Source organism: Gouania willdenowi, unplaced genomic scaffold (genome assembly GCF_900634775.1).
Source record: "Gouania willdenowi unplaced genomic scaffold, fGouWil2.1 scaffold_82_arrow_ctg1, whole genome shotgun sequence".
Classification (NCBI taxonomy): Eukaryota; Metazoa; Chordata; class Actinopteri; order Blenniiformes; family Gobiesocidae; genus Gouania; species Gouania willdenowi.
The window spans coordinates 357,336-374,627 of NW_021145248.1; the positions used below are offsets into that span (position 1 = coordinate 357,336).

The 17,292-nt window shown below is 37.8% G+C and overlaps 3 protein-coding genes across 8 annotated transcripts in view; 2 read left to right on the forward strand and 1 right to left on the reverse strand.

Moving 5' to 3' along the window:
- Positions 1 to 17,292, reverse strand: part of LOC114460870 (cilia- and flagella-associated protein 44-like) — a 228,515-nt gene that overhangs the window by 138,671 nt on the left and 72,552 nt on the right.
- Positions 1,106 to 4,169, forward strand: LOC114460861 (homeodomain-interacting protein kinase 2-like). Its single transcript, XM_028442727.1, has 7 exons — positions 1,106 to 1,219; positions 1,881 to 2,047; positions 2,479 to 2,670; positions 2,811 to 2,992; positions 3,106 to 3,343; positions 3,436 to 3,525; positions 3,705 to 4,169. Exons 1-7 carry the CDS (start codon positions 1,180 to 1,182, stop codon positions 4,167 to 4,169), a joined length of 1,374 nt encoding a protein of 457 aa, XP_028298528.1. The 5' UTR covers positions 1,106 to 1,179.
- On the forward strand, positions 10,150 to 17,198 carry LOC114460872 (cilia- and flagella-associated protein 44-like). 6 transcript variants are annotated; one of them, XM_028442747.1, is made up of 9 exons: positions 10,150 to 10,247; positions 11,015 to 11,156; positions 11,339 to 11,441; positions 11,524 to 11,740; positions 13,923 to 14,037; positions 14,899 to 15,063; positions 15,949 to 16,098; positions 16,174 to 16,221; positions 16,989 to 17,198. In XM_028442747.1, the coding sequence occupies exons 1-9, from the start codon at positions 10,174 to 10,176 to the stop codon at positions 17,181 to 17,183; spliced, it is 1,209 nt and encodes a 402-aa protein (XP_028298548.1). In that variant the 5' UTR covers positions 10,150 to 10,173; the 3' UTR covers positions 17,184 to 17,198. The 6 variants fall into 6 exon arrangements, with proteins under 6 accessions (XP_028298548.1, XP_028298552.1, XP_028298547.1 ...); XM_028442751.1 differs by having other exon boundaries at positions 10,156 to 10,247; positions 10,954 to 11,156; XM_028442746.1 differs by having other exon boundaries at positions 10,158 to 10,247; positions 10,994 to 11,156.

The window sequence follows — 17,292 nt, forward strand, 5'->3', positions numbered from 1 at the left end:
ACTACTATTACTACTATTACTACTATTACTACTGCACTATTAATTTTATTATTAATAATCGTTCAGTAATAATAATAATAATAATAATAATAATAATAATAATAATAATAATAACAATTATTATTATTATTATTATATTTTATATGTATGTTTATATTTACATATTATGTTTATATTTTTTCAAGTTGATTAATATTTAATGACATCACTCACACTGCACTACTACTACTACTGCACTATTATTATTATTATTATTATTATCATTATTATCATTATTATTATTATTATTATTATTATTATTATTATTTATATTATTATTATTATTATTATTATTATTATATTATTATTATTATTATTATTATTATTCTCTTGTTACTGTTATGTTATATTATTTTATTAAGTTTTGCACATATTAGTCTAACTACTGTTTATATTTATGTTTATATTTTTTCTAGTTGATTGTTATTATTTAATGTTTACATTTTTAGAGAGAGCACAGTTCACCAAGTCAAATTCATCATCTGTATAACATACATTACATGGCAAATAAAGTTGATCCTGATTTATATCTAACATTCTGTGTTGTTCAACTTCTTTTATTAAAGAAAAAATGAGAAACTCCTTATAAAAGTAATGTAATTTTTTGTTGTTACTGTTGTTTGTATTTATCAGCACCCCCACATCTCAATCCTACACCCCTTAGCACTGGGAGAGAAAACATCCTGGGCCGTGCCTGTGCAGCAGTAAACCCACCTCAGCAAACCATCCACAGGTGTCAAATAATGTGAGGGGTGGGGTGGGGAGGGTTGGAGTAAAACTATTTTTTTTTAACTAAAACGATTTATTAATAATGCTAATAATATCAGCACTTTGGTTGTTGAATTTTTAAATTTTCAATTTCTTTTATTTATTTTTTGTCCACTCAGGCATTTTGGCGCCCCCTGGCTGTATGGCGCCCTTAGCATTTACCTATATTGCCTATATAATGGGCTGACCCTGACCACATCCTCAACCAATCAGGAGCATGTTAAAAAAGAATCACCTTCTTAGAATCTACCGTTTCCCTGGAAACCACACTGGAGATGAAAGAGAGCTGTGACTTAGACAGAGAGCAGTTCCATCTTAGTCAACATTGTGAAGAAGACAGTTTTTGTGACTTTTAAAGACGTTGAGTGTAAAATGTCCACTTTTCTGTGTTCTGATACTTCAGCTGCAGCAGGTAAAAAAGACTCAATGAGAAACAGGGTTTTTATACTTTAGATAGGGACTTTAGACTTGAAAGTGGCTTGTGTATAAAAAATCTACACATGTGAAAAACTTTTAATGTCACAAATGACAAGAAAAACTGTATAGACTGATGTTTACACATAAAATTATAGCTGCAAACTTGTAATCCAACATTTATTCACATATTTTTTTAATTACTTGCGCAAATGATTGTTTACCGTAATTAAAAAACATGTGAATAAATGTTGGATTACAAGTTTGAAGCTGTCATTTTATGTGTAAATATCAGTCTCTAAATGCTTTTCCATCATTTGTGTAAATTTATTTCACGTGTGTGAGGATTTTTTATACACAAGCTCAGATCACATTCTATAAGCTCTCACATTTTGCAACATATCTACCTTTATATATTGCTTCTATACAACAGTATTGCAAGCACATTTTGTTAAACATTTCCTAACTGTCAGTTGATTAATGTCTATATCAGCACTCATTGAATGTCTCTTGTCCAGTCAAATGACTAATTGTTGTATAAGTGTCATTAAGGCCCTTCCTCACAACACAATTATATGGTCACCTTTGTTCACTACAGACACAGACACAGACTGAACTACTCAATACTGACCCTCTGTTCTTTCTTTCCACACTCACAGCAGCTGAACGTCCAGTTCTCCGCAGCAGCACTGCAGATTACTCCATCCTGGAGCGTATTGGTGAAGGCGGCTTTGGGAAGGTTTTGAAGTGCCAGAACCTTAAGAACAACAAGACGGTGGCTGTGAAAATCATCAAGGAGGGCTATGAAGACTATTTTGAGCATGAGGTACCTGTTTACACCTTCTAACATTTGATGGCTCAGGTTTCTCTACATCTAAACTCTATGAACAATATTTTTGTTATTAATGTGTAATCACTTTAACATGGTATTGTACTGTTCAATACAATTTTGGGAAAACACAAATCTATTTTTAAAATATCTGTATATTTTTAACCCAATATTCCATCTAGATATCATATCTATAAACATGTAAATGTTAAGCTAATAGCCATTGTCCATTTACACTTGTTTGTATAGCTTTTGTACTTATTACTTGACATGTTTGTTAATATCAACATTGAAACCAAACTTTGTTCACATTTGCACTTTTGTGATATTTGCAAATTCACAATAGAAGATTTTCTAAGACCTGTTGGAACCAGCCAAAGTATTTAACATCTAATTGTCTTTTTCTTCTTCTGTTTTTTTTTCCACAGATTTCAATGCTAAAGATAATTAGTGTCCTTGATACTGACCGTACAAATTTGCTTACATTTTACGAGCATTTTATGTACGTGGGCTACAATTGCCTGGCATTTGAACTTCTTGAGATCGACCTTTACACTCTGATGAAAAACCGAGAGTGGGAATCCCTGAGTGTGAATTATATCCGTCCAATTGCTGAGCAGGTATGGTTGGCACGCAGAACTTTAGACTTACTGTAACACCGAAACAAAAAATGAAAGAATTCCTGATTTAAAACCTGAGCTCATATAACAAATGGACAATGTTTGTTCTAAACCTGTGTCTTCTGATCTCGTTTCTGCAGCTATTGGTGGCTTTAGATGCCCTAAAAGGCCTTGGAATCACACACGCAGACATAAAACCTGACAATGTCATGGTGGTCAGTGGGAATATCCAGGAACTGAAGGTGAAATTAATCGACTTTGGTGTGGCTGTTAAAACTTCCAGCATGAAGCCTGGCCTTGAGATTCAGCTTATAGGATACAGGTAGGAGGATTTCTCCTCACATGGCTTAGCTGTGGTTAGGACAAATCTGTAATGCATTGTATTGATATGTTGGTCATAGATTCTCACTCTTATCTCACATCCTTTCTCCTCAGGGCTCCTGAAGTCTCCATTGGCCTTCCTGTCAGTGAGGCCATTGATGTGTGGGCCCTTGGTTGTGTGCTTGTATTCCTCTACATTGGAGAAAACCTCTTCTCTGTGTTCTGTGAATACCAAACGATGAAGCGTGTTTCAGAGCTCCTTGGGTTACCGAGGGACGACCAGCTTCAGGCCGGGGCTTACACCAGTGTCTTCTTTTGTGAGGCCGAGGAGGGCTCAAAATGGCGACTGATGGTAGAAGTTTTTTTTTTTTTTTTCTGGTAAACTCAAGTTCACCAAAATGTAACTTTATAAGGAATTTCATAACACTCATCTTGTTTCCCCAGACACCAGAGGAATATGAATTTCATAACATCATCTCAACTAAGGAGGAACACTATAGTGTTAAGATCTCTACTTTGGATGATCTGGTCAATGTAAGTTTTTCATAAATGTCAATATAAAAAACATTTCAAGCAGTTTCCAAATCTAGTCATTGTTCTGATTAAATCTTGACTGTCATGAAGCTTGTGAGATATCTTGACCATAAACTACTTACCGATATGTCTGATGTGTGAGTTTATGTAATGACCAGTTTTTTGTATTTTAAATGCAGGTTCATTCAGGAGAAGAAAGTGGTGAGGTTGAGGACAGAGAAGCCTTCGTGGACCTGCTGAAGCAGCTTCTCTGCTTGGATGGAAATGAAAGGATCTCTCCCTGTCAGGCTCAGTTCCATCCTTTCTTCAGAACATCCCACCTCAACCAGCAGGAGACCATCAGACACCATCAACCCTCATTACAGGCTGATGAGACCTCCTGCCATGCATCAGATAAAAAGTCTGTTCTGGATGATGCCTCTGCATCCAAGTCATCAGATAGAGACACACTGAAGTTGGCCACTGCAGAAGCTGATGGTCTCCCTCCTCTAACTGACTTGGACTTGGTGTCTGCTCCCACTCCTCATTTAAATGATGACGTTCTGGATCAGTCTTCAGATGGAGTTACCGGCTGTTTTGGTTCTTTGAAGAAGACAATTCAAAACCATTTCAAAAGAATCAAGACTTTCTTTTTCAATTGCTAAACGCTTGTTGTTGTAAACACATATATTCAATAGTTTGTTTGAAATAATTTTTTGGGATTTTCACAATCATTTTTTGAAACAAATAAACATGTAAATATGTATTCATTTGTTCATGTTCCATGTTCTTCTTCCGTGTTATAGTTTAAGAGCCTCTACATCTCATTTAATATAATAATTGACTTAAACTGGTGGTGATCAAAGAACAGGTGGAAAAACGCTAGAACCTTGATTGTTCTGATTGACTCAGATTTGACATTCAGCAGTTAGATTAAATCAAAAACAAAAACAGCCTTCCACCACCTAAAGAACATCTCCATCTCCTTAAAGGTGCCGTGCACACCTCTGAGATCCCTCTCTCCCAATCCCTCCCCGCTGCTCTCTAGCCCTGCCTCCAAACTTCCCAAAGTCCCTCCCACAGGAGCTAACAAGCTAACTTTAGTCCGACAGCAACATCACAGTAATATAACATGCTCTGTTAAAAGCATATTACTGCAGCGCTTCTTTCTCTCTATGTCAGGGGTGGACAATTGTTTTTTACATGGGGCCACGTGAGAACAAGAAAATATTATGGAGGGCCGGACCAAAACTGAACTGAAATCTGCATAACATTAATTGTGTTTCTTTATATAAAGCAGTAAATAACATTGTTTTGATAAGCTGGAAAGACTGGTGAGAATATATGTTACAATTGAGCAATAAAAGAGAGAAAAAAATGACATTTATTCACTAAAACTTCACAAAACAATGGTTAACAAAATGTGAACATTTGTACAGTTTTTGATTCACTATATTAGTGAACATATTCAGCCACATTCAGTATGACATTGTATGACATAGTGGAACAATTACGTGCCTACATTTGTTGGTTAATCACATTCACACTCATTGTGTGTTTTTTTTCCAGTTTTTTTTCTTATTAAGTGAGAGAAATCTAGTCTCTGTTGGTCTTTAACAAGTGCATCAAAGTCAGGTTGAATGTCTGAGGTGGAGATGCAAAGCACAGCTGACAGATGATCATCAGTGAGAGAGGATCTGTACCTGGACTTGTTAAACTTCATCACTGAGAATGTTTGCTCACTTATGTAGCTAGAGCCAAAGAGCACAAAAATCTTCTGAGCATGTCTCCTCATGTTTGGAAACCTCTCTTGCTTAAGAGCAGAGTAGAAATCCAGCAGTGGTTGTGACTTGAAGTGCTCTGCATCAGACTGCAGGTCAATGAGTTCCAGCTGGACATCACTTGGTGCATCATCCACATTGCAGGTAAATGGTGAGGAAATCAAGTGCATCTCACTCTCCATTGTTCTGAGATCTTCAAATCGCCTCGAAAACTTGCCATGCGGTGCTCCTAACATAGATGAGTACCTGCGAAGGTGATCATCTGATGGTGTGACTTCCTTCAGGGTTTGCATGTGAGTGAGATTGTTGCTCTCCAGTTGCCTTGAAAGAAACTGTAACTTGGCCATGAAAGCCTTCACCAGGTTGTGCATTTCATGGACGAAAAGGCCCTTGCCTTGCAGTTTGGTGTTCAGTGCAGTCATCAGTGCAGTCACGTCAACAGCAAATACAAAATCTGTCAGCCATTTCTCATCTGAGATGTCTTTGCCTTTCTTCTCACAAAACTCTCGGATCTCTGCTTTCAGATCTCAGACTCTTTTTAGCACTTTGCCCAGGCTGAGCCATCAGATAGTTGTGTGATAGCTGATGTCTCCATGTTCAGTCTTGTGCTCCTCTAAAAGTGCAACAAACTGCCTGTGATTCAAAGCTCGTGCCCTGATGAAGTTCAATATTTTAGTTACAACATTAATCATATGGTCAATTTTAAGCACTGACTTCCACAACACATGCTGATGTAAAATACAATGCAAAATACCACTTTCTGATCTGCGTTGATTTCACTCACTTGTTAGATTTTGACAACCATCCGTTGTGACACCCGTCAGTCTGTCCCATTTCAGTCCCAGCGTGTCCATGCTTGCGTGAACAGATCTCTTTGTCGTGGTCCCTTACATTGAGCGCATTGCTGCCAGCTCCTCCGTAATCCCACAAACAAATACAAGTAACTGGGCTGTCACGGACATCACAGCTCTCGTCCAAAGTCAAGGAAAAAAAGTCAGAATTTGCCACTTCACGTTGCAGATGAAGCTCCAAATTTCCTGCAATGTCCTCCATCCTTCTCGTCACTGTGCGCCTGGACAGCTGGACTTGTTCAAATGCTTCTTTTTTCAGGACAAATCAGCGCTGCAGAGTCCACCAAGCACTCTTTTACAAACTCTCCCTGTGAGAATGGCTTACTGTTTTTAGTGATATTACAAAGCTGGTCCTGGTTGCAGCATCCCTGGATGTGTGAAGCTTGGTAAAAAATCCTTGTTGCTTTTGGAGCTTCGCTACCAAATCTTCCGATATCCGCACCATCTCACCATCATTCAAGTTTTTATATTTCTCCAAATGTTTTGTCTTGTAATGTCGACTCAAATTGTAATCCTTGAACACAGCAATCTGGTCCCCGTAAACCAAACACACCGCTTTACGTCTGACTTTGGTAAATAAATACTTGGCAGTCCACATCTTGTTGAAAACCCTGCATTCAGCATCTACCTTTCTCTTTTTAGTCGACCATTTGGGGGTGAAATGAGTCATACTAAGTTAGGTGCATGCGTGCGCAGGCTCGGTGCAAAACCACCGGAGGACTGCTGAGGCAATGGTGCACGAGGAGCGGACGGAGCGGCATCTCAGTTTGGATCCAGTAAAAAGTGACCATAAATAACTGTAAATGGACTGATATGCAGTGAGCTTCTAGTACTTCATATTGAAATTGTGTTTGTGAACATGTGGGCCACTGTGCCAGTTTTACTAAACTTTATAGCTACTTATACAGGCTCTGAGTTGAAATAGATAAAGTGTGTCAAAATAAAGCGGTCGCTCTCCGTGGTGCTGAAGCGCTGATTTGTTCCACTACTGCTTACGTACCAATGCGCGACGTAAAAAAACAAAAGCTTCAAAATAAAAGCAATGCACACTCATGAGGTGCCGGTCAGTCAACCATAGGGCCGCATGTGGCCCGTGGGCCGTAAAGTGCCCAGGTCTGTTCTATGTGCACACACCATTCTAGCAGCAGCAGCAACAACACAGTGTCACTTACAGCACCCAAACGGAGGCTGCTGTGTGCACATGAACAAACACATGCTCTCAGTGACGTTCCGTGAGCACTAGGGTAGGGTAAGCAGGGTGTTCCAAATCGTGACCACCAATGTCAACACCAATGACAATTTCATATGTTTCTGCTGAAAAGTGTTAATTCAATTCAGTTGAATTCAACTTTATTTATATAGCGTAATTTACAACAAAGTCATCTCAATGCGCTTATCAAAATATTAAATTTAGATCCACATGAACAAGCTTTTAACATCTAACAAAATCAACGTCGTAAAACACCATTAAAGAAACATAAACAATTATTTAATATAGCCTCCATATTCTCCCAACATTTATGAAACTGTGCGTAGGTAAGATCACTTCAGGTGGCGTACGCTGAAACACATGAAATGCATAAGCAAAATAAACAAAACAAACACTGGGTGTTGTTTTTTATTAATTGTTTTAACTTTTACTAAATATTTGCAAAAATACAAACTCCATTAGGATAATGAACTCAACTTCCAACTTCTTCAAAAGCAAAGAACAAAAAAGGGGTACATTTAAGGAAAATAAAAAACTAAATATTGCACAATAACAAATATGGTGTATCAGGGCTCCCTTATATAAATCCCAATATTGTCTTTTTTTCTCCCACCTTGTTTACACATGCTGTTGAAGGTCAACACTACATGTAGTGCATTTTTTTATGACAGCTATGCATGTTAAATTATTGAAATGAAATAAATACCTCAGATCTCTCTCTACTTTTTTGCCATTTTATTTAATTTTGACAAAAGAGTTTCACATCCAATTATAAAATAACACACAAGTAAATGAAAGTCAATTTAAACATATTAGTAACACGGTCAAATTACACATGATTAATATTATTAGAGGAAGGCATTGCAACAAAAAAACAAGATAAATATAAAATTAACAAACCAAACATTAATTGAACTGAAATAGCTGCAGTTTGAAGACATTAGTGCACACATTAGTCACTTTGCCACAAAACAATACTACAATACTAAAATTGCAGTAATGAACACACATCAACTTAAACAATTGAAGTTCTCAGAGGTATTGCACAAATAAACTATTAACCAAAAATAGTGTGATTTTCTGGTGGTGCTTTATAAAGCAGCATTAACCAACACAAGCTAATAAAGCACCATCCATCCATCCTTCAGTCCATCCTTATTCATTTATTCTCCTGGTTTTCCTGCAGGTGAAGTCATCTATGACATCGTCACATTTCCTCAGTGCATCTGAAGGGGAAAAAAATAAATATTTTGAACCCAATGGCTGATCTATCAAGCAAACCAAGTCGTAGGATATGAATGATGTGATTAGAAATTGTTACATATTTAAATATTGATAAAAGCTGTGCACAAATTTAAGATGTAGCACTGTCAGGTTCTGTTTTGTTTGTGTTTAGCACTTTTGTTCTGAGTCTTTGTTTATTCTGTGTTTTAGTTTAACTCTTGTCTGTGTTTCAGGTATTCCTGCTTGTGGCTCCACCCCCAGTGATGTCTGTGTGCTTGGTCGGTGACTGATTAGCTCCCTCATGTTTCCACCCAGGTGTGGCCCATTCCCAATCAAGATTCCCTCACTATTTAGCTGAGTGCTTGGACACAGTATGACTGTGGGATCATTGTAATGTTGACCCTCCTCGTGTTCTGCTGCGTTTGTTCCCTGGTTTTCCTTGTGCCTTGTTGGATTTAGTTTTTTTGTGATTAAACATGGAGTCTTTTGAACTTTACACCTGCCTGCTGCCTAATTCTGCCTCTGCTTTTGGGTCCACACCCACACCATACCATGACAAGAACACAACATTCATCTACTTTTATTTTGCTATTTATTATTTATGAAATAGATTGATTCAGAATACTAATAAAATAAATGGTTATCTACAGAATACAGTTTTAATAAAAGTAAAATGAGGGAAATGAATCAGCCTGATGAGAAGACAACAAAAATCCTTGCCTATCTTCACAATAATGACTGCACATGGAAGTTTAATCCTCCACATGCCTCTCACATGGGAGGTATCTGGGAGAGGATGATTGGTGTCACTCGAAAGATACTGGACTCTATGCTTCTGCAGAACAAACACAGTTGTCTGACGCATGAAGTACTGTGCACTTTGATGGCTGAGGTTTCGTCCATAATCAATGCAAGACCGCTGGTCCCAGTTTCATCTGACCCCTCATCACCATTTCTGCTTTCACCTGCAATGCTTCTGACACAAAAACCACCTGTTCTTCCTCCACCAAGAGAGTTCATTGGAAAAGACTTGTCAAAAGTCAATGGAAAAAGGTACAAGCCCTCGCCAATGAATTTTGGAGTCGCTGGAGAGACGAATACATCTGCACCCTTCACTCAAGACGAAAGTGGCTCAAGACCTGCTGCAACCTGCAACCTGGAGATATTGTGCTCCTGAAGCAATCACAAGCTGCCCGAAATGCATGGCCAATGGCTATAATCACCTCAACATTCCCCAGCAGTGATGGTAAGGTGCGCAAGATTGAGGTGAGGATATCATCCCAGGGAACCGCAAAGACTTTTCTGCGGCCCATCTCTGAAGTCATTCTTCTCCTTGAGAATGACCAGTAATGAGTAAAGTATTCAAGTAGTGGCATTATCATGCCAGACGGGGAGTGTTCTGCCCTGCAGGTTAATAAATAGTTTAATTTGTTTCTTAAAAATAGTTGATTATAATTGTTGTCTTCCAGTTTTAGTTTGTAATGTTAAAAGCACAAATGCACATTAATATTACCCAAAGGTGTATTTTATTTTGAAGAGGCTTGTAAGAGTTGCAAGGTATCATGGGTAATAAACCTGCCAGCTAGCGTCAGTGTGCAGTGTAATGGTGGATAGATGTGAACATACAGCTACATCTTCCTGGTTTAAAGTTCTTCTACACTTCAGAAAGCAATGGCTGTGAGTATATACTTTGTTTAAGAGCTAAAGTAACCTGATTGTATAACTTTTAGATACTTTATGTGTGTTTAAAGAGTTCGTTTTTGTGGCTTGAAAATACTGCTATTAGATTGTATTGCCATGCAAAAAACGCCATCTTGTGGTACATAATGGAACAGCAGAAATATTATTGTTACTTTTTACATCTTGTAAGCATGTCTACATGACATTGCATTTGTTTAATGGTTTAGTAGTGATTTAAATGTTTATATTTTTGCAAGAAGACCAAGTGGTTAATTGTGTACATTTTATTTTGTGTTTTGCTTTATTGCAGTTTCACTCGTAATAGCATGAGTCTTCATGTCACAAGGTTTTGTGAATAAAGGGAGCAAGACGCTCTGAACCTGGCTCGTAAATTCGAGTTTGGCTTGCTGTTTATCTGCGTTAACATACTGGGCGTATACAACACGTAGTGAGAACAGTACAGTTACGTTTTATGGGCTTTTTGTTTTATTAAAGGCTCAGTAAGTGTGATTAGTTGTAATTGAACTTTAGTCATTTAGGATGTAATTGTAATTGATTTCAGGGGGAAAATAATAATTGTAATTGGAAAAAATGCTGGTCAACATAATCAATTTAGTTGTAATTGAACATGGATAATTGAAGTCATAATTGTAAGTTTGGCAGAAGTATGTGTAACTGTATAAAGTGAGGCTGTAGTCAACAGTGCATTACCAGGTTATGGTCCTCATCCATCCGTCCCTCAGTCACTCCTTTGGTTATGACAGCGAGCGCAGATCAAACCTGATGCTGCTGGATGACAGAACTCTAGTGTTTATAGCAGGAAACCTGCTTGTACTGCTGCAAGTTCACACCAAGGAGCAGAGATACCTGCGTTCCTGCAGCGGAGAAGGAATAGGTGCTATCACAGTAAGCTGATCTCCTGACACACTGACGATGTTATCATGCATACTCTGCTCAACAAATGTATATTTAACAAAGTACCTGTAATGTAGGCCACTTCCAGTCTTCTGTCCCCAGTTTTCTGACCAGCTTCTTTTGTTGTGACTAATATTAATCACATGTATATCTTTATGTATGTTTGTGTGTAGGCTCATCCCAGTAATGAGTACTTTGTCATAGCTGAGAAGGGAAACCAGCCTCTCATACTCGTCTATGAATATCCCTCATTGAGACTCTACCACATCCTCAGAGGTAAACATGATACATAATATCTATTAAGCATTTTTGTCATTTTGGATGATGGAGGCTGTTTTCTTATTTGCCATGTGTGCAGGAGGCACAGAGCAAGTGTACAGCTCTGTGGACTTTAACCTGGATGGCAGCATACTGGCCAGTGTGGGCGGAGCCCCAGATTACATGCTGACTCTGTGGGACTGGAGACATGAGGAAGTGATGCTGAGGTGCAAGGCATCCTCACAAGAAGTCTATAGAGTCAGATTCTCCCCACACAACCCAGAACTGCTCACCTCATCAGGAACTGGACACGTCAAGTAAGGAACACAATGATTACCCCTGACTAGCCTGGAGATAAGCCACACCCACTTCCTTACTTTTTGTAATCGCCTGTATTAAACATGATATAATAATACAAGGAGATTAGGATGGATTCCAGGCTAAGTACAGAAGGTGCAGCAGGAGCACCAGTGGCTCCAGGTGTGGCTTTTCTTCACAAGAAGGTATTTTATGTAAACGACTAAGATGTAAATATGAATAAAGCTTTATGTACTTCACTGAAATAAAAAAGAGCACATTTTTATGATAAATACTAGTTCAAAGCTTCAAGGTTCCTGGGGAAACAAAGCACTTCTTTGAATGACAAACAGCTCAATCTGACTGATATCATCTTGTTATGGTGAAATGGAAGGATGCAATAACAGAAATATTGAACTTGTTCATTATAATTAGAGCCCTGACGGTTTAATCTCGTATTTATTTATTTTTAATCCTGAGCTGCTGTTTTATTGAAATGAAAAGGATTATATACTGAATCAGGACACGTTAGTGAGTTTGAACTTTGGCATTTCAATCCAATAAAATTCCACTGAAACTAACAAACTGAACACCACAAATCACTGCTTTGAAAAATGTCAGGGAAAAACATTGTTTTTAAAATAAATAAACAGATATAAAAATAGTTTGATAAATATTTGGTAAATTCCAGCAAATATACAGGTATGGGGGAAAAAGATGACATTTTTAAATTATAAAAGCAAATCATAAAAAGAAATACTCGTGTTAATAAAATTATGCTTCATAAAAAAATGTATGTAAATGTATTTTTCTAACTTTTTTAGTTTTTCAGTTTAAAGACTATATTATAGCTCTAAAACCAACTAATCTGCAAAGGAACACGTGAATTGAGCATCATCTTTTCAAACAATTCCCAGGCAAGGTTATTGTGTAACATTTAAGCTTTTGTGACCGTTATTACTAGTCCACACTGCTTAAAGCTGGGGTATGTAAGTTTTTTTTTTTTTTTTTTTATTTGGTAAAAAAATCAATAATCATTTTTAATATATTGTATTGCATATTGTAATCCAGTGTTCTGAGTGGACAGTGAATCTCTTCTCCATCTCCTGGCTCTGTAAATGATCTTTAAAAATGCATGAGTGTGATGCTGGACTTCAGCCAATCAGAGATGTTTCTACCAACAGGGTGATCTCATGAGCTGTTTTAAGCATTATTATTGGCTGCTCAAGCTGCTCTTCAAAAGTTGATGCGCTTTCTGGATCTGAGAGTAGGGACAGTCCCATGGCTCTATATTCTAGCTGAAGTCTCTTATCCGGCTTTTGGCACAGCAGTTACACGGCAAATCAAGAGGAAAAAGGAAGACCGAGATGGAGAAGCAACAGAATAAAGGCAAAAACGTGTTCAGGAGGAACAGAGTCCACAGGGTCGGTGTGTGCAGCGAACTGCGAGTGGTCTGCTTTCAGTCAGCGCAGTCCGCCTCGAGTCAGAGAGAGTGAGAACAGACGGAATATTTAGCTTATTAAAAATGATCTAAGGTGGAAATAACAGACCCAATTCATCTGCAGTGTGGACGCAGTGTGTCTGCTCTGATCAGCTGAGAAATGACTGCTTGTGTTTGCGGAGCAGCTGTGACTCTGACCCTCTTACTGTCCTCACAGCAGTGAGTGATACGTGCTTTTATGTCTCGAAAACATCAGAAAACTCTCCAATAACACAAGATGAAGTTCCTACATTTGTTACTCGTCTCTATGGAGAAAACAGTCGCAAAGAGTTCCACAGTGTGCGCGTGCGCGCAAGTTTTGTTTAGGAGGGGAGCGTGGAGCGCCTCACGATTCTACATACCCCAGCTTTAAAGAGTGGTGTCTGTCTGTAAAGAACTTGTTTACTGATATCATTGCATTGTGTAAACATAAAGAATTTCTTTCATGTTTGTTATTTTCTCAGGTTGTCATGTATCTTCATGTTATTTGGCAGGAGTGTCATAATTATGAAGATAAAGACTTTTTAGAGGATGAGAAAATATTAATATTACAAATGCATATTTCAAGTCATCAGAGTAATCAACAAACTCCTCAGGCCAGGATTTAAAAATCCTGCTTTCTACCTCCTTCAAAAAACATTAGTTAGTGAAGACTTTTGTTGTGAAAAAAGACCTTATGTGACATTGTGTGATTTTATTTCTTCTTTTTGCATCCTGTTTAGGTTTTGGACTATTTCTCCCACATTCACAGGTCTCAAATTGCAAGGGGTTATGGGATATTTTGGGGAAACATCAGCCACTGACGTAGAGGGATTCGTGGAGCTTCCTGATAGAAAGGTAGGTCACCTGCTCCAGTTATGCAGTACCTGGCATTATAACTTTCTCAGTTCAGAGATGACATTCAGCTCAGATTCCTTTCATGCTTGTAGCCAAAGACAATCCTAATGTGGCATTTGCTAATTGATACAGATCCTACAACCAGCTTCTTCATGTGTTTAGGAAACTAGGATAAAGTTCTGCTAGAGAAAAGAGATGTGTTCTGGCTTTGTGACCAATTTAAACTGAGCCTGACTTCTGTCACCGGTTGGTACAGTAAAATCAGTTGTAGAAACCATCTTGTTGCTGATGTAGTGTAAGACACATGCATTTTAGTAAAGAAATTAAAAACAAATGCACTGCTAAATACTTCATTTGGAGCAGAAAAATAAGGATTCACAGGGACAGCTTTTTATAATTTTCACTATCTCTGTACTAGCTTCTGGAAGTCAGATAAAGGTCATTTGTGTGAATAATTTGATGTCACAATTTGTTTTTGGTCAAGTTTGTGTATATTCATAACAGCTCTGATTTGTTGGTGCCATTAGTACGCAAATATTTCTACTCTCCGCTCCTGTCCCCCCATGTTAAAAACAACTAAACCCCCCCCTACTTCTGACAAAACATTCTTTCTCTTAAGTCAGAAAAAACATGAAATATATAGCTACAACTTTGTCAAACCAATGACAGGTCAATTATATTTTTACTGAACATAAGGCCAATAAGCAAATGTTAAGGACAGATTTTAACTACATTTTCCTCCGATGATTTTAATACCATTAATATTCTGGCCCATTTAATGGTTCACGACAAACAAATTGACTGGTTTCTTACTTCACCAGTGCTTTTGGTTCTGAATTGACTGAGTCTTCTCCTGGTTAGGTGGTAACAGGTACAGAATGGGGTAACCTGCTGCTGTGGGATAGAGAGGCCATCAAAGTGGAGATCTGCCGAATAGAGCGGCAGAGCTGTCATGTGGGGACAGCACAGCCCTTTTCCTTAGAAGATGGACTGTTGATGACTTTCGGTTCTGATGGGGTGATCAGGGTACGATTAATCTTCTCTACGTGTTTTATTTTGAGCAGGTTTATAGGGGATCACATGCAGCTTATTCATGCTGACAAGGCAGGAGACAGTATTGGCTACAGGCGGCTATTTGTCTAATATTGTGTGGCCCCTAAAGTAAACACACAAAATGACTTCAAAAACACATAAGACAATAGAAAAACTCACAAAACAGCAGAAATTCACAAAATTGCTCTAAAAACCTATAAATGACCAAAAAATACACAAAAGGACAACAAATATACCAAAAATTACTCCATAAACATTGACTACAAAAAAAAACACTCAAATAAAAAAAAACTACACAAAATGAATTCCTAAAACACACAAAACAACAAAGATACACAAAATTTCAGAAAAATATACAAAATACAAACAAAAGACAAAAAATTACAACAAACAAATACACATAAAAACCTTGTTGTTTATTCCTTTATTTATGAACAGATTGGTTGTTATTATGAACGCTGACATTAATATGGATAATGTGGCCCTCGGATCGAACTATCATATTTTTGTGGCCCCCGCTGTAATAGAAGTTGCCCATTTCTGCTGTACTGGATGCCAGTGTGTCACAGGGTCACCACCTACAGACACTTTCATTCACACAGCATTATTCAACTGATGCCAACAAACCACTATTGTGTTAATAATTGTCAATGTATGACTCATCAACATCACAAGAACAAGTCTCTCATTACTTTTGAACTAATGAAGGAACTTCATTATTAGTTCTTCATTTGGAGCTGCTTTCATTTCATTTTTGAATTGACCCTTAAAAGAACAAATCTGTTATTGCATGTGGAAACCACACCATTATTCTATTTGTATGTAAGGTGTATGTCTTACTATGTAACTCTGCCACAGGGCTGGGACATTGAGAAAATCAACATGGCTGACACACACAGTGGAAGGTTAGAAATGGAACCCATTAATGAGCTGGTAGTTGGACACAATGTCTGCCTGTCATCTGTGGTGAGGAGCCCCCTGCCCAACTCCTTCATCTGGTTTGCCCAGGTCAGATGCAAAATCATCAACACTTGTGTCTACAATGCACCATAACGCTAGAGTCTGTACGGTGTGTTCCTACAGGATTCCAATGGAGCCATCTGGAAACTGGACCTTTCTTTCACCAACACTGTGAGTGAAGATGGTTTCCCTGAATTGATTTTCAGATCATTTACATGTTTGTTTATTTTTTTATTTCCGACAATTATTGGCTTTGGTGTCTCAACTGTTGGGGTGGGTCACAGAAGTCTGTCGTAGAGCCTTTCCAGGCGTAACAGCATTGTACCATTTTTACATTACATTTTGAGTTAGTTTAGTTTAGTTTCAGTCCTTAGAATTATATTAATGATAGATGACTAAAAACGATTAAATATATAATGAGAAAAAGGGATAAATAGGTAAAAGGTCCTAAGTAGGCTATTTGCCTGTGGGTGAAAGTCCATTGCTTTTATTTTGAAGGGTATTACTACTAACTTTTTCTTAGAGTACAGTCTATTTAGGCATCACCACATGGCAACAATTTAGTACTTTTTTCCCGCTAACTAACATTGCTTTTCACTAATTAGTAAATAGGTTTTCAAATGAAAAGGTAATTTTGTAATGTATTTTTACTCCACATTTTTCCCCTAGTTTTCAGCTTGCATATACAAATGGCAGCCAGAGACACACTATAGGGCCAAATACATTTGACCACCTTATATTTTTCAGGGTTTAGGCTGGCCCCTTATCTTTGTTTAAACCTGCCTGTGATTTTATGATCACAGGTTCAAACAAAACATGTTATTTAAATGAATTTGAGAAGTAAAATATGACTCCATTTGTGTTGTGGCTTGCTATTAAGAAGTGATGGTGGGTCCTAAACAGTGAAACAAAGGCTGTGGTTACATCTGTATGTGCAGACTCCAGATCCAGAGTGCCTGTTTACTTTCCATGCCGGGTCAATCCACGGTCTGGATGTTTGTAAAACATCACACCTCATGGCCACGACAGCTCCTGACCGTGAGTACGCACACACACAAGCACACACACACTTGACATTTACAGAAATTGCTTTCTTCCTTGGATTAGTATGGAATAGTCTCAGATTCTTATAATCTCCTTAACATAATCTCCTTTTTTGAAGTTTTACTATAATCCAGGTCTCGAAAAAGAATTATACTAAACCTGGCCAGAGGCCGGTTATACAGAATTATACAAAATTGT